The sequence below is a fragment of the Chanodichthys erythropterus genome, chromosome 7 (genome assembly GCF_024489055.1).
Source record: "Chanodichthys erythropterus isolate Z2021 chromosome 7, ASM2448905v1, whole genome shotgun sequence".
NCBI classification, from domain to species: Eukaryota; Metazoa; Chordata; class Actinopteri; order Cypriniformes; family Xenocyprididae; genus Chanodichthys; species Chanodichthys erythropterus.
The window spans coordinates 33,880,415-33,902,092 of NC_090227.1; the positions used below are offsets into that span (position 1 = coordinate 33,880,415).

The following is a 21,678-nucleotide window of genomic DNA, read 5'->3' on the forward strand; positions in this document are numbered from 1 at the left end:
TTATTACCTTTTATGGTACTACTAAGATCAGAATTAAGGTGTAATGTATAGACCTATTTGGAGCAGACATCACAGTTACGTCACAGTGGTGGCAGAAAAATGGCAGTAAAAAGTGGAGGCAAATGTGCAAAATCCACAGAATAAGAGAAAAATGTTTTGTGGTGCCTTTGGATGTCAGAATCGGAATGCAAAATATATAGATTTTTATAGAATACCGTCATTGACGACACCCTTTGAAGATACGTAGATGTTTGTTGCAAATATGTTGTAAATAATATTTAAACCTATAACATTTTACATATCTTTTAAACAGCCTATAATATTTTTATTTCCCAATTCTGACTTTTCTTGCATTTGCGTGTTTATATCTCCCAGTTCGGACTTTATCATTCGCAATTGTGAATTTATATCACAATTCTGTGGGGAAAAAAGTTGTGGGATTTAAACTGAGGAAAAAAGACGAGTATCTCACAATTCTGTTTTTCCTTCCAAGAAATGTGAGATAAACTCAGATTTGCAAAAAAAAGGTCAGAATTGTGAGATATAAAGTCGAAATGAACTTTTATTCCTTGGCTTCCATAGACTGCTACTGCAAATTTTCTGCCACCAGGTAGGCTCTGTCCACAAAAAAAAATGTCATCGCTGGGAGGATTTTCACTCAACATTGAATGCTGAAATTTGTCATTTCTGTGTTGCTTATGTCATCAAATGGAGTTGCAAAATGATTTTCAGCTTTGTGTAACATTTCGCCGTCTTCCATTGGTTGACCTAAATCTAGTCCAACCCCAAACTGTCATTGGTTGAGCCAATGTTGCTGGTCAGGATGCTCAAAGAGCATTTATCCATTTTGGGGAGATCAACTTACACAACCTCTAGCTGTTTACACAATTTAGCTTTCAAACAGGTTATTTCAAGAACAGTGTGTGGAAAATAGTGCTTCTCACAAATCTCTACTCTTTATGTTGAACTGACGGACTCCAGTGAAAGTTAGTCTACATCTTATGACATTTCCAAACATGCCTTGTTTTCAGGCCAGAGCTGTCATGCAGGTATTAATGCGTTCTTGTTCTTGATTACTTTAACTGTTTATAACTCCCAAAAGTAGGTAAAATGTCAGCTTTGTTTGCAGTAAAGCATATCAAATTATCATGTGCATGACAACTACAAATACAACAACAATACATGGTTTAGTAGTCAAGATGAGTCATTTCAGCAATCCTGGTAGAAGAAAGTGCACCGCTACAGTGACTTTTTTAATTATAGATGTAAAATTATGGAAAAATCATGTTTATTTCAAGGTTAAGAAGCATCTAAATATTTGCAAACTGCTGATCTAACTAGTAAAACTATACTACCGGTATGCTATTCCATGATCATCACCTCAATGAACTGCTTGTGACTTTGTACTCAAAGGAAGAATGAGGTTTGAGGGTGCAACCAAGTCTAGAAACATTTCCTGTACAGACACAATGAGATTTCAGGCAATTATTTAATGCCAGCCTATATTTCAAAGACATGAATTTAACATATTCAAATTCATTCCTTTAAATTGTACTTAGTTGTCAACATACGTTTGAATTTTCCAGTCTTCATATTTAAGAACTTTGACATTCATTCATCTGATTCATTTTATGAGGATCACTAAATATGTATAAGCAACATTTATTGTCAGTTGTACAGGAGCAAAATTATACTCCGTTACAATCAGCCAACAGCAGTCCTGTTATTAAATTAGAAGTTATTAAATCAATGAATTAGAGAAAGCGCTCAAAGATGTCAAAGTAAGTGCTGAATGTTCGACTTCCTCTGTGAGGAAAAAAAAAAGTCTTCTTGAGTTCATGTCTATCAACTACAGTCTCAGAGTTTACTAACAACTTGTGGATGACCGACAGCTGAGGGAAACCCGCCATCAAAGGCCGCATTCAGGACTTCATCCAGAGTGCTGGCGAAAACAAAATCCAGATCAGCTCGCACATGGGTTGGTATCTCCTCCAAATCTTTCTCGTTGCGCTTGGGGATGATAACACGTTTCAGATTGGCCCGATGAGCAGCCAAGACTTTATCCTTTATACCTCCCACCTGTAGAGAGACAACATACAATCTTGTGAGATCAGACAATCAACATCTCTGATGATGAACGGTCAGTGAGAGATCTGCTTTAGGTTCCTCACCGGCAGAACCAGTCCTCTCAGAGTGATCTCTCCAGTCATGGCCACATCAGAGCGCACCAGACGCCCACTCAACAGTGAGGCCAGGCACGTTACTATGGTAACACCAGCGGAGGGTCCGTCCTTAGTGACGGCGCCTGCCGGGAAGTGCAAGTGGATATCCGTACCCTCCAGAGGATCAGCGCTGCCTACAACAACATCATTCAAACAGGAACATTGTGATAAATCAGTCTCGCCCACAGTCGACCATGAACAAATTTAGGGGAACTAAAAGCTGTCACATAAGAGTCAACTTCTCTATTTATCTATAAATGACTGCTGTAAGTACAGTACCATACAAAGGTTTGGAGTCAATAATCACTTATTTTGAACTTTTATTCAGCAAGGATGGGTTAAACTGACAGTAGTGACAGTAGTAGAATGTTAGAAAAGACATATTTCAAATAAATGGTATTTCTATTCATCAAAGAATGAATTTTTTCCTCACAAAATGAATATAGCACCAGCTCTCCCCCTTTAGCTTTCACTTTCCCCCCTCTGGCCTCAATGTCTGTCACCTTCTTTAATGAAAAGCCTCAGATAGGTAGTATACATGTATGGGTACTGTAGTCAATGTCTATTACTTACCATTAGAGAGGAGGTAAGTCTTGGCATTGCTGCGCAGCCAGCTGATAGCTAGATGGGCAGATTCCTTCATGACATCACCCAGCTGTCCCGTCAGGGTCAACTGACCTTCTCCATCCATACGACTGGCCTCCACAAACATGATCTCTCCACCCATAGGAGTCCAGGCCAGCCCGATTGCCACACCTGGTAGGGTCAGTCGCTCTGAGACCTACAAACATATACTGCTCTGGTTACATACTTAACATGTCAAACAGTGTAAAAATCAGAGCAGCACTAAATAAACTTTTTTAAGTGACAAATTCCAAACAGCTGATGTAAACTTGTGACCACAACTTTGAATGCTGAAAAGAACAGCAAGCCCTTTTGATTTTTTCCCCCCAGCACATCCAGACTGAGAATTTGCCCCATTAAGAGAATTCCACAGAAAAAGACTTTATTTTATAAATGTCCCAAAAACTTTTGTCTGTTTGTATATTTGGTAAACTAACTGCAGAAAGCTGAATGCTAATATAAGGTTTGAAGGAGAAGATGTGTGTGATAGTTCAGCAGAACTGAAATAGGGTGACTTTGACTCTGACTGCCTCTGGTCTTTCCCTGTCCCGTCCCCATAGGCATGGCAGGAATGCAGCCTCTGTTACTGAGAGGAAAGAGAGCACTCCTCTGAGAAACACAACAGCACACACAGGGCCGGGGCTGAAACGATTAGTCAACATTATCGACAATAAAAAATTCTCGACAAACATTTTTGTTGTTGAATAGTTTTTTGATCTCATATGACCTATTTGAAGGGCCTGCAATAACGTGGTTTGACCAGTGGGGCGCTGTAGCACAATGTAATGCAGCCCTACACGGCGCTTTGGAGTGCACAGTGCAAGCGAAGTCGAACCCATAAAATGTGGGAGTTTAACATAGCATAATTCAAACTCACTGTTCGCCACACGTCCATTTTTTCATGCAGTGAAAGATACATCGCAGATCAAAGAGGACACAGACAATGGGCCCTATAATACACCCGGCGCAATGCGACGCAAGGCACAGCGCAAGTGTGTTTGCTAGTTTGCGTCCGGCGCCCTTCGCGGTTTCCCGTTCAGCGCCACGTCCTTAAATTAGTAAATGCATTTGCGCCAGTTAGTGCACCCATGGGCGTGCTGGGCTAAAAAAGAGGTGTGTTCAGGCGCATTGCCGGTGCATTGCTATTTTAAGGAGCTGAAAATAGACTGCGCCATAGACCAACTCAAACCTGGTCTAAAGTCTAAAGTCAATGGCGCAATATTTTTTTGTTAGAGCGCGTTAGTAGAAGCTGCGCCTCTGGGCGCGTCCACAGTGCGCGTTGACTTTGCTTATTACACACAGGGATGCGCATCACACAAACATGCCAAATATTAAAAACAAAAGGATTACAGTGTAAAAGAATATTATTGTGTAGGCTACATAAATATAAAAATGTAATGATGAATAGTCAGTGTGTGTATTAGAATTAGGCTACCTATTTTCTATTCAGCCTATTATTACTTTTAACGATGAACGAAATTGGCTAATTAATTAAACAATCGTGTCAATACACACACATATATATTAACTGACTCATCGCGCGGAGCTATTTGAAAGCCTGCATTTGCAAGCCCGCTTTAAATTTGCGCACGAGCAGATCGGTTTCTTCGCTTGAAAAGCGTTCAGCTTTTCCGCCAACAAATTTCACCATGTAAATAGCAATCCGCCATGGCGCGAACGCATCTCGCTCTTAAAGGGAATGGGAGATGACACTCTGATTGGTTTCTTGAACGTTACGCCCATTACTCATTAAGAGCATAGGGACAACCCATTTCAAAAATGCGCCCCTGCGCACGGACCGTTTTTCCGTCGTTAAAATAGCAAAAGTGGATTTGGACACGCCCTGAGTGCACCTGCGCCATGCGCTTTACACTTTGTGTTTAGATCGTTAAAATAGGGCCCAATGTGCTGACAGATCAGGTTACTTTTGATATAAAACAAAGTTTCGGCTTTTAAATTCTGTCAATTCTACTATGGGATTCAAACAGTACATGTGGTTTTGGCGCTCTTTAATGTGGTGTGACAGATCGCTGTAGCGCTTCAGGTCAAGCGGCACGTGAACCTATTATCTCTTTCTCTTTTCTACTTTTACAGCATGAAATAAACATGAATGAACATCAAAAAGTATGTTGAAAGATACAGTACAACTTAAAAACAACTGAAATTAATTCATCTCTAATGTAATCACTTAAAGGGATAGTTCACCCAAAAATGATAATTTGATGTTCATCTGCTTACCCCCAGGGCATCCAAGATGTAGAGGACTTTTTTTCTTCAGTCGAACGCAAATTATGATTTGTAACTGCAACCGCTGCCGTCTGTCAGTCAAATAATAGCAGTGATTGGGAACTTGAACAATAAGAGTCGAAAAAACTTCCATAGACAAATCCAAATTAAACCCTGCGGCTCGTGACGGCACATTGATGTCCTAAGACACGAAACGATCGGTTTGTGCAAGAAACCGAACAGTATTTATAGAATTTTTTACCTCTAATACACCACTATGTCCAACTTCGTTCAGCTTCTGGTTAGTGAGGTCTGATCGCGCTCTGACAACGGAAGTGATGTCTCGCACTCATTGAAGTATATGGGCGAGACATCACTTCCGTCTTCAGAACGCGTTTTTTGACCTCACTAACAGGAAGCTGAACGAAGTTGGACATAGTGGTGTTTTAGAGGTAAAAATTATATAAATAAACAAACCGATCGTTTCGTGTCTTAGGACATTAATGTGTCGTCACGAGCCGCAGGTTTTAATTTTGATTTGTCTAAGCAAGTTTTATTTACTGTTATAGTTGAAGTTCCCATCTACTGCTATTATTTGACTGACATACGGCAGCGGTTGCAGTTAAAAATCATAATTTGCGTTCGACTGAAGAAAAAAAGTCACCTACATCTTGGATGCACTGGGGGTAAGCAGATAAACATCATTTTTGGGTGAACTATCCCTTTAATAAAAACACAGTACTAGTCATTTTAACAGTAATTTTAACAAATTCATTAAAAATACACTTTCAAAAGCTGAAGTGATTTCCTTGTTTTAATTATTAGTTAGAGTATAATTCATTATTTTAACTAATTGGTAGTGGAATAATCAAACAAAGCATACTGATTAACCAGTGCAATAACCGATGATTAGTCGATTAATCGTTCCAAAGATCGGTAGATTAATTGATTATCAAAATAATCGTGAGTTGCAGCCCTAGGTGCAAACAGTCCAAAAGTGTTGTGGATAAATGAACAATAATATGCGAGTAATGACAGGACTGCACCAAAAAATAAATAAATAAATAAATAAATAAATAAATAAAAAATGACACTGGCCTTCAATTTGAAAGAACACAGACTACTAGATTTTTACATTTTCTAAAGAAAATGTGAGTGGTGTTTGCTCATGCAAAACTTTCCACTGTGATGATAAAAAAAAACTAATATTATAAAGTATTATTACTATTTAAAATAACTGCTTTCCAGTTTAACATATTTTAAAATGTAATTTAATCCTGTGATGCAAAGCTGAATTTTCAGCATCATTACTCCAGTCACATGTTGTCACATGATCCTTCAGAAATCATTCTAATATGCTGATTTGGTGCTAAAATAAAATGTTGAATGATGTCTTCTTATTATCAGTGTTAAAAACAGTTGCACTGCTTAATATTTTTGTGGAAACTACGATACTTTTTAGTGGAGACATTGTAAAATGCTTTTGACTTTTTTTCATAAGGATCGTACACAAAGATGGAAAAACTTGAAGGATTTTCTACGTTTTAGAAACATTTCCTTCAGAGACACAAAAAGTGGTACATCCCAATTTGTGTTCTTATGGACTTATTCTATACCATTTTGTAGTATAAATAGTGTGAGTATTGTGCTCACACTGAAAATACCAAAAATAAAAGTGCATTTTAAATATTTTTAAATGCTGGATGAATGTTAGACACTTCATGCGCTCAACTGTCACATGTTTAATTATGTAGCAGAAGGGGAGAGGCTATCAGACATGACAAAATAACCTTATACAGTTCATAATCTACACAGTTGAGTACATAGTGTATATTGCCTCATTTGGGACGCAACTAAGGAGCTATCAGGCATTTATTTAATACCAACCTCTATTTCAAAGAGTGGCGGTCCAAGAATATCCTTAAGGGCAATGTGATCAATAACAATTGGCATCTCTGGAGGTGCCGCTATCCCAGAATCCTCCACCTTGGTCTCTGTATTCTGGTCTGAAAAATATAGACAGACAGAAAAGGTGAGAAACTGGTGAAAACTGTGGTGGAATTCAAGGTTTATCATCAATTTAAAACTTTAAAACTTTCAATATAACAGAGGTGGGTGATTGACATTACATGAACTAAAAGTAAACTCAATTTAGGCAGGGATAAAAGCATATTCAGAAAAGTGAATTACAAGAGAAAAAAAAGCGCTATAAAATTTTATCGCACCAGCACTTCCATTATCATGTCTATTTGAGGCTTTTTCATTAGAGAAGGTGACAGACATGGAGGCCAGAGGGGGGAAAGTGAAAAGAAAAGCGAGAAAGAGCTGTCTGAAATAACGGAGAATTATAGGCTGCCACAGGGGTCCAGCTAAAGGGGGAGAGCAGGTGCTATCTTAATTTTGGGAGGAAACAATAAGGTATTATAGGTTTTAATATCATAAATAACAAGGAAAGCAGCTTTAGGGTGTATATATTTACAGAGTATGTCTATGTGTCTATTTTTCTGAAAGCGAGTGTTGTGTATTAGCCCTTGGCAAGACACACAATTATGTACATGCCCCTTGCTGCCCACAAGTCATGTGACCAGACTGTTAATGACATGCAAAGGAGGAGAATCATGTTCTGAAGAACAAAGAAGGAAAGAGCATATGCCATTCTGAGGAAAGACATAATTAAAATGTCTTTTAAGATTTTATTGTGCTTATGATATGATTGATCAGTGCACATTATTCTAGGAAAAAAAGTTTGCTTTCATAAAAATTCTTCAAAGTCAGCTTTCTCCACCTTATTTTCTACTAACATAAACCAAGACAGACTGCAACAAATAATATTAACCAATAATGTCAAGCTCAATTTTCATGATCTAATCAAATTCCGATGGATAAAATTAAGTCCTGCCTAGCATTATTTTGCACTATATCTTTTCGCTCAGAAATGCTTCATTTTACAGAATTTCGTGTTAGTCAAAATTTATCATATATATTTTATTATTTCCAGTGACTGGCCTTAATGTGAATGATTAGTCCCTTTTTTGTGCTTTTTATTGAATAAAATGTGAATTTTTTATACTTTTTTTTATAAAGTACTTATTTTATAAATTTAATTACTATTATATATATATATATATATATATATATATATATATATATACACACACACACACACACACACACACACACACAGGTATAATTAAAATATCATCAAAAAGTTGATTTCACTCATTTGAAACTTGTATATAATATTCATTCATTACACATAGACTGATATATTTCAAATGTTTATTTCTTTTAATTTTGATGATTATAACTGACAACTAAGGAAAATCCCAAATTCAGTATCTCAGAAAATTAGAATATTGTGAAAAGGTTCAAAATTGAAGACACCTGGTGCCACACTCTAATCAGCTAATTAACTCAAAACACCAGCAAAGGCCTTTAAATGGTCTCTCAGTCTAGTTCTGTAGGCTACACAATCATGGGGAAGACTGCTGACTTGACAGTTGTCCAAAAGACGACTATTGACACCTAGCACAAGGAAAAGGTCATTGCAAAAGAGGCTGGCTGTTCAAAGAGCTCTGTGTCCAAGAACATTAATAGAGAGGCGAAGGGAAGGAAAAGATGTGATAGAAAAAAAGTGTACAAGCAATAGGGATAACCACACCCTGGAGAGGATTGTGAAACAAAACCCATTCAAAAATGTGGGGGAGATTCACAAAGAGTGGACTGCAGCTGGAGTCAGTGCTTCAAGAACCACTACGCACAGACGTATGCAAGACATGGGTTTCAGCTGTCGCATTCCTTGTGTCAAGCCACTCTTGAACAACAGACAGCGTCAGAAGCGTCTCAAAGACAAAAAGGACTGGACTGCTGCTGAATGGTCCAAAGTTATGTTCTCTGATGAAAGTAAATTTTGCATTTCCTTTGGAAATCAGGGTCCCAGAGTCTGGAGGAAGAGAGGCACACAATCCACATTGCTTGAGGTCCAGTGTAAAGTTTCCACAGTCAGTGATGGTTTGGGATGCCATGTCATCTGCTGGTGTTGGTCCACTGTGTTTTCTGAGGTCCAAGGTCAACGCAGCCATATACCAGGAAGTTTTAGAGCACTTCATGCGTCCTGCTGCTGACCATCTTTATGGAGATGCAGATTTCATTTTCCAACAGGACTTGGCACCTGCACACAGTGCCAAAGCTACCAGTACCTGGTTTAAGGACCATGGTATTCCTGTTCTTAATTGGCCAGCAAACTCGCCTGACCTTAACCCCATAGAAAATCTATGCAGTATTGTGAAGAGGAAGATGTGATATTGCAGACCCAACAATGCAGAAGAGCTGAAGGCCACTATCAGAGCAACCTGGGCTCTCATAACACCTGGGATGTGCCACAGACTGATCGACTCCATGCCACGCCGCATTGCTGCAGTAATTCAGGCAAAAGGAGCCCCAACTAAGTATTGAGTGCTGTGCATGCTCATACTTTTCATGTTCATACTTTTCAGTTGGCCAAGATTTCTAAAAATCCTTTCTTTGTATTGGTCTTAAATAATATTCTAATTTTTTGAGATACTGAATTTGGGATTTTCCTTAGTTGTCAGTTATAATCATCAAAATTAAAAGAAATAAACATTTGAAATATATCAGTCTATGTGTAATGAATGAATATTATATACAAGTTTCACTTTTTGAATGGAATTAGTCAAAATAAATCAACTTTTTGATGATATTCTAATTATATGACCAGCACCTGTATGTATGTATGTATGTATGTATGTATGTATGTATGTATGTATGTATGTATGTATATTATATAATATATATATATGTATATATACATATATATATATATATATATATATATATATATATATATATATATATATATATATATATATATATATATATATATATATATATATATATATATATATATATATATATATATATATATATATATATATATATATATATATATATATATATATATATATATATATATATATATATATATAAAATTACTTTTTATTTTATTTGAACATAAGAAAATAAAATAAATAAGGTAATATATTATAATTAATTTATTTAATTTATTTTATTTAGTTTACACATAAGAAAATGAATAGTGCTTTTAAAAAATGTTTAAAAATTATGCAGTAGTAATGAAAGCAATTTTACATCACATTAAGTGGGATGCTTCATGGGGCAAGGCATGTTGGTCACATGACCAGCCAAATTCTGCTTGATTTATTTATCCACCCTATTATTGGATGGCATTAGTAACTGAAAACTTTTGCCTGATGCTGCATCCACAGCATGTTCCATATCAGTCAGCGCAACAAACAAAATGTGTACCTTTAAAAGAACATCAGACTTCTGCTCCTTTATGAGGAATCGGCTACCTGACAAACAGATTTTTTAATTTCCCTGTAACTTAGGAGGTTAATGCAAACACTGAACCATAAGAGAGGACTGAGATGTACTGAATGAGACTGAGAGTGGATATAACAGCAGGAAGCACATGCGACAGCTGTCATGATGTTAAGACTAAGAACAACACCTGCTACAGCGAGCGGCAGATAGAGCCTGAGAGACTGAATATAAAATAAAGCAAAGCAAAGCAAAAAAAGAACCCCTGACCCTCGTCTCTCTAAATCTCTTCTCACACATGGGCCATGCAGGAGAGGACTGAGAAACAGAGTTGGGGTAAATCAGAATCTAAACAGAGCATTAACTGACTGGGCTATTACTTCTGTTACAGAGGAGCAGCTGCAGTGGGATGTAAAGGGGGGTTCTAAAGCCGTCTGTTAGCACGCTTTACCCTCCTCCCCCTCTCTGGGGGCCCATGCTTAGAGAGATTGATGACCAATATGTGCATGTGTGTGCTGAGGTTCTCATAATGTGTGAGACTAGTTTTTCTGACTGTACGTTTGATATTTTCTCAGCATGGGTTGCCTACACATGCTCTTTAGTCTGAACACACATCTAGAGTTAGTGTACTTGATTCTGTCTGTGTGGTACAGCAAGGGTAAGTAGGTGTTATGGATTGTGCTGAAGTCAGCCGTCTGTATGTGTCAGGGAATGCTAAACCCTTCCTGAGCTGCTGCTGTTGGTGAGTGAAGCACGATACACATACAGAAAAGTTCCTCACAAAGTGTCTTACTAGCTGACAGGACTAGTGGTCCATCATTATAGGGATTTTTAAGGACAATACGGATACCAATAATATCTATAAATAGCAGGGTGAGGCAAATAAAATAAATTTATTTTATTTTATATATTATAATTTATTTTTAGCGCTCTCAAACTATTAACTGCATCCAAAATAAAAGTCTGTGTTTATATAAATATGTATGTGTCAATATTTTTACATATTGAATATTTAATTATTTTAATATATTTCTTTTTTTATAAATTATATAAATATATTTAAAATACATTTACTGATAACAAATTATATATATATATATATACAGTTGCAAAAAATATGCTTGTGTCCATTTTCTAAGCTTGTCTGTAAATTATGTGGCTGACACAAAGGGAACTACTACTACCATTAAATGACCGAACATGATCAAAACAGCTAAATCTTGCCAGATTTTCTGACTCATTTAAATGAATAGTTTTGTAATTGAATGTTTTTGAATATAGTTTCATAGTTACACTGTGTATAAACCAGGCCTAAATGCAACATGTTTCCAGCAACATCAATTTTCCTGTTCTTGATGAAAGCAAAATACTGCACAACGTGTCATTCTAGCCAATCAGAACATACCTAACATGTAATATGTAGCTATTGTGGTGCAGTATTTTCATCCAATGAGACTTCACTGTTGGCAGAGATAGGCATCGGGATGCAACAAAGGCGAGAGCACACTGGGACGCACAGTTTTATCTTTGCCCAAAGGCTACTACCATCAATCCTGACTCTACGACTGTAGCAGAGCCTAGGGGAGCTAATGTAATTCCAGCCATAAACTACAATGATGTGAGAGATGAAAAAAATCCCACTTTTACCTGCATGCTGCTCAGTGGGGGACTCTGCTCTAGAGACCTTATGACCTTCAGCGACCTTCACAGCCACTGCTCGACAGATGGCCCCGATCTTCCTCTCCAAAGAGCGCACGCCTGCCTCCCGTGTGTACCTACAAACACACAGTCACACACAAATCACTCTGTCATTACTGCTGCCACTGCTGGGCCTGGCCATGTATTGATTGCTTTTTAGCAGATAATCATCCCCAAATTAGCACCCTCTGAGGTAATTAATTAGTTTGATGTGCAAATGTCTCTAATTGACAATCCCCGGTGGACTACAGACTTTTAGAAGAGAAGTTTGGCAGCTTGTCTTTAGATATGGGTTTGAAGGAGAGAGTGAGACAGCAGAGGATATAGTTTACAGGAGGGAAGCCCGATCTGTGACCCAAGCTGCCCCTCTGTTCCTCTGTTTCACCTGACATTCTCTCTTGGCAGTAGCTACATTTACATGGACACCTTTTGTTTCAATCGGAATGCATTCATTCACAAATCAAAACGCAGTGTTTACATGAATGCTAATAAAGTGATTGGGTTGATGTGTGCGTTTATATGCCACAAGCTTCAAATCGGAATTGATTTTTTGATATGCGCACACTGCACGAACATTATATATATATATATATATATATATATATATATATATATATATATATATATATATATATATATATATATATATATACTAGGGGTGTGACGAGACAGGTATCTCACGAGACGAGACGAGACTCAAGACGAGATGAGATTTTTACACATTATATTTAAGAAATCCTCAATGGTGAAATACATGACTAGAAAAAAATATTCTGCAGGTGTATTTGAAATGTTTTAACTAATCATCTTGTAATGAATGTCTGAACTCCTTTCCACAAACTGTTCATAAAAAATAAAAACAGTATAAATAAAAATGGTAACACTTTACAATAAGGTCTCATTTATTAACATTAATGTATTAACCAACATCAACTAACAATGAGCAATATATTTGCTACAGTATTTATTCATCTTTGTTTATGTTAGTTAATAAAAATAGTCATTCATTGTTAGTTCATAGTTTACAGTGCATTAACTAATGTTAACAAATGAAACCTTATTGTTTGTGCTTAATAAGATTAATAGAAAACTGTTATTCGTTTAATATTCAAAGTGCAAATAAGACCACATTTTTCTTTGATACAGAGCTGAGAGATGGTTACAACTACACTGCCCAGCCTAAAATAGCTTTCATATTGAGAGATATCTGCATTCATCAGGGAGCCGCTTTCTGATTATGTTTATGTTGTGCTGATCATATATCACCAATATATTCACCATTCAGAGTCAATGCATATGGCATGTTAACTTACAAATACCAGCATACTAGCGTGTGGATGGAGAATCATCTGTTAGTGTGTGTGATTATTTCTTAATTGACAATGACTGCACCTGTCTGGACACTTTAATCTTGTCCTTCTGTCCTCCACGTGGGTTAAAAGGGATGTTTTCTGCCTGAACCTGTTTAGAACACAAAGTGTGTATGTGTGTGTGTGTGTGTGTGCATACTTGCTGATAATCTCATGTGTAGTGTCCTGTGGGATCTGGAGCTGTTGTGGGGTCAGCCCATGCTGCTCCAGCTGATGAGGGATCAGGTGTCGATGGGCGATTTCTACCTTCTCCTCCTGGATGTACCCTAATGAGACACACATGCTGATATTCAGAACACAAATTACAATATACTAATCATGTATTCAACTACAAAACCATCTGCTCAGCTGTAGGATAGAGTTAATTGGGTTCAATTTAAATGGTCAGGAATTAATCACTAAAAATGTCACATCGTCAATGCCACATCCTGCGGTCTTTTTTTGTCCAATATTGAACTCTGACCTGGCACCTGGAGGACCTCCATTCTGTCCAGCAAGGCAGGGGGGATGGTGGCCGTGGTGTTTGCGGTGGCAATGAAGAGGACTTGTGAGAGGTCAAATGGCACGTTAAGGTAATGGTCGGTGAAGCTGTGGTTCTGCTCCGGGTCCAGAACCTGATAATGACCACAGTTTATTAGCAAAAAATTAGGTATTAAATGGATAGTTTACCCAAAAATGAAAATTATCCCATGATGTACTCACCCTCAAGCCATCATGGGTGTATTTGACTATCTTCTTTCAGACGAACACAATCAGTTATAAAATATCCTGGCTCTTTCAAGCTTTATAATGGTAGTGAATTACACTTCTGATTTTGTCAAGTCCAAAAAAGTGCATCCATCCATAATGAAAGATATCCACACGGCTCCAAGGGGTTAATAAAGGCCTTCTGAAGCAAAGCGATGGGATTTTGTAAGAAAAATATCAAATTTTAAATCTTTATAAACTAAAATAACTAGCTTCCAGCCTACACAAATCAATTTACGCCAAAAAAAAAGTTTACTTTTATTACTTTTACTTTTATGATGGATGATGCACTTTTTTGGACTTCAAATTCAAAGTACCATTCACTACCATTATAAAGCTTGGAATTTTTAAATATATCTCTGATTGTGTTCACCTGAAAGAAGATAGTCATATACACCTAGGATGGCTTGAGGGTGAGTGAATCATGGGATCATTTTCATTTTTGGAACATTTTTGTGAACTATCCCTTTAACACAAAAGTTAGCTTCACAAGTGAAAGTGTGCATTTTAACCACACATCAAATAGATCTCATGATCATGAACAGAAACTGCTCTAGCCTGAGTAGGTAACCATAGCAACAGGCTGCTCAAACCCCTTCTGTTAGAATCAGCACTGGTTGGTACATCGACAAAACAAACACTGTCATTATTTATTATTTGATCAGGGATTCACAAATCATCATACAGTTCCAAACAAAGATTCCCTTACAATCTGGTATTAATACGCTAAACAATAACCAGTTTGTTAAAACCATATTTTAATGCTTTCTACACCACCATTATTAATCTTTAATTACATGTTGGCATATTAACATTCAATCAGTAAACAAACCGATGCCTCAGAATCTATAGTGTTCACTAAAGCATTTCTTCTTAAGCAATCAATTGTTTGCTATGGGAGTGTTGCATATTTATAAAAAAGCCAGCAGAGTGTCCATTCCATGCTAAATGTTGTGCTTGGCATTTTTTGCTAGTAGCCAAGAGTTAAAAAAATGTTTAACTTTTGCTGCATTCCATTTACCTTGGAAGACAGATTTCAGAGCTGGGAATGGGTGGAAAACTAAGATGGACGCATCCAGGCAAACCTTTACTGTGCTTTCTCTTTCAGAATACAAACACATAAAAAAGCGGAATTTTGCACAGTCCACAAATAGATGTTGGATAGTACTGTGTGCACCACTGAGTTTACGGACACATAGACAATAGAAGTGCTAATAAACAATATTACTACTGTTTCACTACGGTTGATGTGCTGAGCAGCCATATTGGATTCTGAAGTTGTTGTGGTTCCCTCGATTTTTCCAGTTGCAACTCGAGAACTCGAGAGGGCATTCCAGTTAAAAGTTCCTACCGGAAACTAGGAAGTTCTTACTTCCGAGGACAAATAGAACATACCAGTTTTTACCCTGCCATCCAATCACAGTGAAGGAGGGGTGGGAAAAATAACATACCGACCAACCATCACATTATACTTGTACAATGAATGATTAAACAACAATGAAGGAAAAGTTAATACTGCTGACCTTTGAGTATCTATGTCTATACCATATGACATCTCCAGGCTACCGCAATAATAATAATAATATGAAAAATATTTCAAAAGAGCTCCTGGCATTTTAAGCTGGCTAAAAACGCTTTGGTGGACACTGGACACTAGTTTATTTTGAATCAGACATTTTTGAAAAAATGACTCGCTGTTCAGTGAAGGAGTCAGTAATGGGTTTGATTGATTCACTGACTAAGCGAGATGTTTCAAACTGCTAACTCCAGAGCATTTCAACAGGAATCAGTGCAATCAAGGATTTCGTTTGAGGGTAAGAGTTTTTCCAAGTGAGTTCAAGTTGGTCATGAGAATTCATCACATTGACCAAAAGAATGCTGCTTTGGTTTGAAAGTAACTTCTGTATGAGCTGTGCTTCACACATCACTAAACTATTGACAATAAACAATGGACCTTTTTGGCCACAAAATTTCGCTGATGGGACAGCACCTTACCACGCAAAGTGATATTTGACAAAACCGAAAAAAAAAACAGTAAGTCTAATTGTTTAAAATCCAAGGACGATAACTAATAAATAATGATATAGTTTTTAAAATCATCCTTAATTTAAAAGAATAGAAGAGTCCACACCACAACTATAACTATAATGGCACAGTCGAACAAAATCATGGAATCACTCTCAGAATGATTTTCCAGCTGATGAATGAGCCTTTGTGCGAACAGGCCTTTAGTCAAGTAATAACACACCTCTCCATGATGCACCATGAGGTATGAGATGAGTTATGGGCTGAAGTTTAATACTCAGGGTTAAGGGTTTAAAACAAGATCGATATAGCTATAAACAACCATCTTAAAACTATTTATTTTGAAATGCTTCCCTAAATAAAGCATGTGTATTCTGAGCCTCTGACAAACTAAATCATAGAGCTTTCTGCTGAGCTTGTCAGGTCACGTCCACCCTGTGATGAACTTCCCTATCTCCAGATCCTATCTGGAGCACAATGAATGGAGTCACATGCTTTACAGTTGTGAACGTCACTCCCTGGATGATTTTTGAGTGGCGATCTTCTCATCACACGATGCAGACTTCTGATCTCTGGTGAAATTGTAAGATACATTTCTCTCCCCCTGAATTACTGTAAAAGTACGTCATGCCAACAGATAGGAGGATTAGATATACAGATGTTCAAAGCATGCACGGCGATATTTGGAGATTTATCTCAGTGGAAACAAACTGGCTCATGTGCAATCAAGTGTATGCAAATGGAGATGTGTATGTGACATTGTGTACAGAAAGTACAACAAACTACTACCTATGGTATGCGTGCGCTTACCTTGCATGCAAAAATATCTTGTAGACCACACGTGAACACATTTCAAAAAACATTTTCTTTCAGTATCCTGGCATACAATGTCATGCAGTAATACTATTCTGGAACAGAGCGACCTGCCCTGTCAGAAATATCTGTCGGTTTTGCACTATTCCATCTCCAGTTTTTCCAATTTGAAAGCATATCACAGTACATCCATCCATTCATCCATCCATCCACTTATATAAGGCCAATATTGCCCTTGAATGCAATTTAAAACATTTTTAGCCTTAATCATCTAACCATCTATTCATCCATCCATGCTTCCATCCTTACTTTCCTCCATCAATCCATCCTTTTATCCATGCTTCCTTCCTTTCATCTATCCCTTCATCCATCCATCCAATGGATGAAGGGATGGATGAAGAGATAGATGAAAGAAAGGAAGCAAGGATGGATGGATGATGAAGGGATAGACAAAAGGATGGAACCATGGATGAAAGGATGGATGGAGGAAAGTCCATCCATCCTTTCATCCATGCTTCCTTCCTTTCATCTATTCCTTCATCCATCCTTACATTTCTCCATCCATTCATCTATCCCTTCATCCATCCATCCTATCATCTATCCCTTCATCCATTCCTCCATTCATCCTTACATTCCTCCATCCATCCTTTCGTCTATCCCTTCATCCATCCTTACATTCCTCCATCCATCCTTTCATCTATCCCTTCATCAATCCCTTCATCCATCTATCCTTTCACCCATGCTTCCTTCCTTTCATCCATCCCTTCACCCATCCTTTCATCCATCATTACATTCCTCCATCCAACCATTCATCCTTTCAACCATCCCTTGATCCATCCATTCATCCATCCTCCCATCAATTCATCTATCCCTTCACCCAACCCTTCACCCACCCCTCCATCCATCCTTACATTCCTTCATCCATCCTTTCATCTATCCCTTCATCCATCCTTTCATCTATCCCTTCATCCATCCCTTCATCCATCCATCCTTTCATCTATCCATTCATCCATTCCTTCATCCATCCTTACATTCCTCCATCCATCCTTTCATCTATCCCTTCACCCATCCTTTCATCCATCCTTACATTCCTCCATCCAACCATTCATCCTTTCATCCATCCTTACATTTCTCCATCCATCCATCCTTTCATCCCTTCACCCACCCCTCCATCCATCCTTACATTCCTCCATCCATCCTTTCATCTATCCTATCATCCATCCATCCTTTCATCTATCCCTTCATCCATTCCTTCATCCATCCATTCCTTCATCCATCCTTACATTCCTCTATCCATCCTTTCATCTATCCCTTCATCATTCCCTTCATCCATCTATCCTTTCACCCATGCTTCCTTCCTTTCATCTATCCCTCACCCATCCTTTCATCCATCCTTACATTCCTCCATCCAACCATTCATCCTTTCATCCATCCTTACATTCCTCCATCCATCCATCCTTTCAACCTTCCCTTGATCCATCCTTTCATCCATCCTCCCATCAATCCATCCATCCATCTATCCTTTCATCCATGCTTCCTTCCTTTCATCTATCCCTTCACCCAACCCTTCACCCACCCCTCCGTCCATCCTTACATTCCTCCATCCATCCTTTCATCAATCCCTTCATCCATCTATCCTTTCATCCATGCTTCCTTCCTTTCATCTATCCCTTCACCCATCCTTTCATCCATCCTTACATTCCTCCATCCAACCATTCATCCTTTCATCCATCCTTACATTCCTCCATCCAACCATTCCTCCATCCAACCATTCATCCTTTCATCCATCCTTACATTACTCCATCCATCAATCCTTTCAACCATCCCTTGATCCATCCCTTGATCCATCCTCCCATCAATCCATCCATCCATTCATCCCTTCACCCAACCCTTCACCCAACCCTTCACCCATCCCTTCACCCATCCCTTCACCCATCCCTTCACCCACCCCTCCGTCCATCCTTACATTCCTCCATCCATCCTTTCATCAATCCCTTCATCCATCTATCCTTTCATCCATGCTTCCTTCCTTTCATCTATCCCTTCACCCATCCTTTCACCCATCCTTACATTCCTCCATCCAACCATTCATCCTTTCATCCATCCTTACATTCCTCCATCCATCCATCCTTTCAACCATCCCTTCATTCATCCTCCAATCAATCCATCCATCCATCCATCCCTTCACCCAACCCTTCACCCATCCCTTCACCCATCCCTTCACCCACCCCTCCATCCAGGTAAATTTTATTTTTATAGTTCCCCATGTTGTGTCACGACAAAAAAATAAATAACATTTTCTTGTAGTCTGAAACTCTGATCAAGGCAAGTAGCAATACTGTAACCTACATGTAGTTTCTCTCACCTCCAGTAGGGCGGCAGCAGGATCTCCCTGCAGGCTCTTCCCCAGTTTGTCCACCTCGTCCAATAAAAAGACAGGATTGTTTACCCCAACAGTCTTTAGTCCATTTATAATGCGGCCAGGCATGCTACCTACGTACGTGCGTCTGAGGACAAAGACATAGGGAGATAAAGTGGGAGTGGGAAGGAAAAAAGTAGTGAGAGGGAGAGATAAAAGATGGGGTGGAACGTGATGAGAGGAGTAAAAAAGATCTGTATCAGGGTTTAGGTGAATAATTTCTTTACAATGTTGCTGGGGCTCGAGTGCATCTGATGGGGTTGAAAACACTTAAGCCGTAACATTTCATCCTGCTGAACTACCAAAGAGGCAGGATACGAAGACAGACAGGATGGAGTTGTGCCCTAATTACAGTCATTAGGGGCTGTAAGACTGTCATTAAATTTTACACACTCTACTGTAGTAAACTAACGCAGACTCTGAGTTGTGAAGAGACAAATGCAGAGAGTGTGTGGGGAAAAGTCTCGTAAGAGCCTTTTGTCCTAAGGACACATTTTCCATATGAGAGTGTGAAGTTTGACATTATCCAATCAGAAAGCACAGAGGCTCCTCCCGGCCTGCAGGGTGTCATGATGTTATCACCTTCTAGTTTCTATAGTGACAAGAGATCAGAGGGAACATCAAAAGAAATCACAGTGCAGGTCAAGTTTTAAAGTTTCTCTCGTTACTAATAGGTCACTACGTCACACGTCTCTTTGGTGGGTTCATCATAGTCTGACACCTCAATCTGACACATCTAAATCGCTGCATGCTTCACATCTTGGTTATGACTCACCATTTGATTGCAAAACAAAAGCTTGAATGGCTTGAGTTTCAAACATCTGATAGAACTTGGATTAGTAACGTAACACCCAGGTTAATCACGGTGGTGTCACAGGGTTTTAGTAATGCTGTGGAAATATAGCCTTTTTTCTTTTTCTTTCTTTCTTTTTTTTTTTTTTTAACAATAATCCAAAAACTGGTTGATGATTATATAGTATACACTACCATTCAAATGTTTGGGGTCAGTACTTTTTTTTTTTTTTTTTTTTTTTTCAAAGAAATTAATACTTTTTTCAGCAAGGATGCATTAAATTGATCCAAAGTGACAGTTAAAACTTATTTTGTTACAAAAAAGTCTGTGAAATAAATACTGTTATTTTGAACTTTGAATTCGTCAAAGAATCCTGAAAAAATGTATCATGGTTTTCATGAAAATATTAAGACTTATATTAACAACTTAACAATAAATGTTTCATGAGCACTAAATCAGCATATTAGAAAGATTTTTGAAGGATCATGTGACACTGAAGATTGGAGTAACAGCTTCTGAAAATTAAAGGCACAATATGTAAGATTTTTGGAATAAAATAATCCAAAAACAGTGTTATATATTTTGTTGACTTGTGTACTTACATTATCCCAAATGATTCCAAGAATGTTTACATCTAGAGAAATTTTAACCAGGACAAATATTATATTTTTATAACTTTAATATTATATAGCGACGAGAATATTTTTGGAGCGCCAAAAAAAACACAAAATAATGACTTATTTAGTGATGGCCGATTTCAAAACACTGCTTCAGGAAGATTCGGAGCACAAATGAATCAGTGTATCGAATCTGCTGTTTGGAGCGCCAAAGTCACGTGATTTCAGCCGTTGGCAGTTTGACACGCAATCTGAATCATGATTCGATACACTGATTCATTTATGCTCCGAATCTTCCTGAAGCAGTGTTTTGAAATCGGCCATCACTAAATAAGTCATTATTTTGTGTTTTTTTTGGCGCTCCAAAAATATTCTCGTCACTTTATAATATTAATATTGAACCACTGTACTCACATGAACTGATTTAAATATGTTTTTAGTATCTTTATGGATCTTGAGAGAGGAACTGTCATTGCGAACAATAGAGGCCTCACGGAGCCATCGCATTTCAACAAAAAAGTGAACGGAAGAAGTGGAAACAGCGACTGTGGCGTAATAAAATCTCCGCTGCTCTCAAGACGTGTGTCGCCCTCGTCTCTCATTAGCAATTGCTCAAGCGGCCTTGTTTCTGCTTGCACAGCACTCGGCCCTGTTCTGCTTCATACTACAGTAACGTTAATAATCTTATCCATGAATATGATTTCTGATCTCAGACTTTTGATTATCAGCATGAAGTCTGGCCCACACAGTTTATTCTGGCCAA

At 38.0% G+C, this 21,678-nt stretch overlaps 1 protein-coding gene across 2 annotated transcripts in view; it reads right to left on the bottom strand.

Annotated features, from left to right (window-relative positions):
* Nucleotides 1-1,081: 1,081 nt before the first annotated feature.
* The window catches only part of lonp2 (lon peptidase 2, peroxisomal), a 40,300-nt gene continuing 19,703 nt past the window's right edge, over nucleotides 1,082-21,678 (bottom strand). The window contains exons 8-15 of one of the 2 annotated variants that reach the window (XM_067390298.1): nucleotides 19,452-19,593; nucleotides 13,965-14,115; nucleotides 13,524-13,767; nucleotides 12,081-12,208; nucleotides 6,960-7,078; nucleotides 2,796-3,003; nucleotides 2,172-2,356; nucleotides 1,082-2,079 (exon numbers count right to left, since the gene is read on the bottom strand). In XM_067390298.1, coding sequence (XP_067246399.1) covers nucleotides 1,858-2,079; nucleotides 2,172-2,356; nucleotides 2,796-3,003; nucleotides 6,960-7,078; nucleotides 12,081-12,208; nucleotides 13,524-13,767; nucleotides 13,965-14,115; nucleotides 19,452-19,593 — 1,399 coding nt within the window. In that variant the 3' untranslated portion in view covers nucleotides 1,082-1,857. The remainder of the gene's footprint in view (nucleotides 2,080-2,171; nucleotides 2,357-2,795; nucleotides 3,004-6,959; nucleotides 7,079-12,080; nucleotides 12,209-13,523; nucleotides 13,768-13,964; nucleotides 14,116-19,451; nucleotides 19,594-21,678) is intronic. The other variant, XM_067390299.1, reaches the window with a different exon arrangement.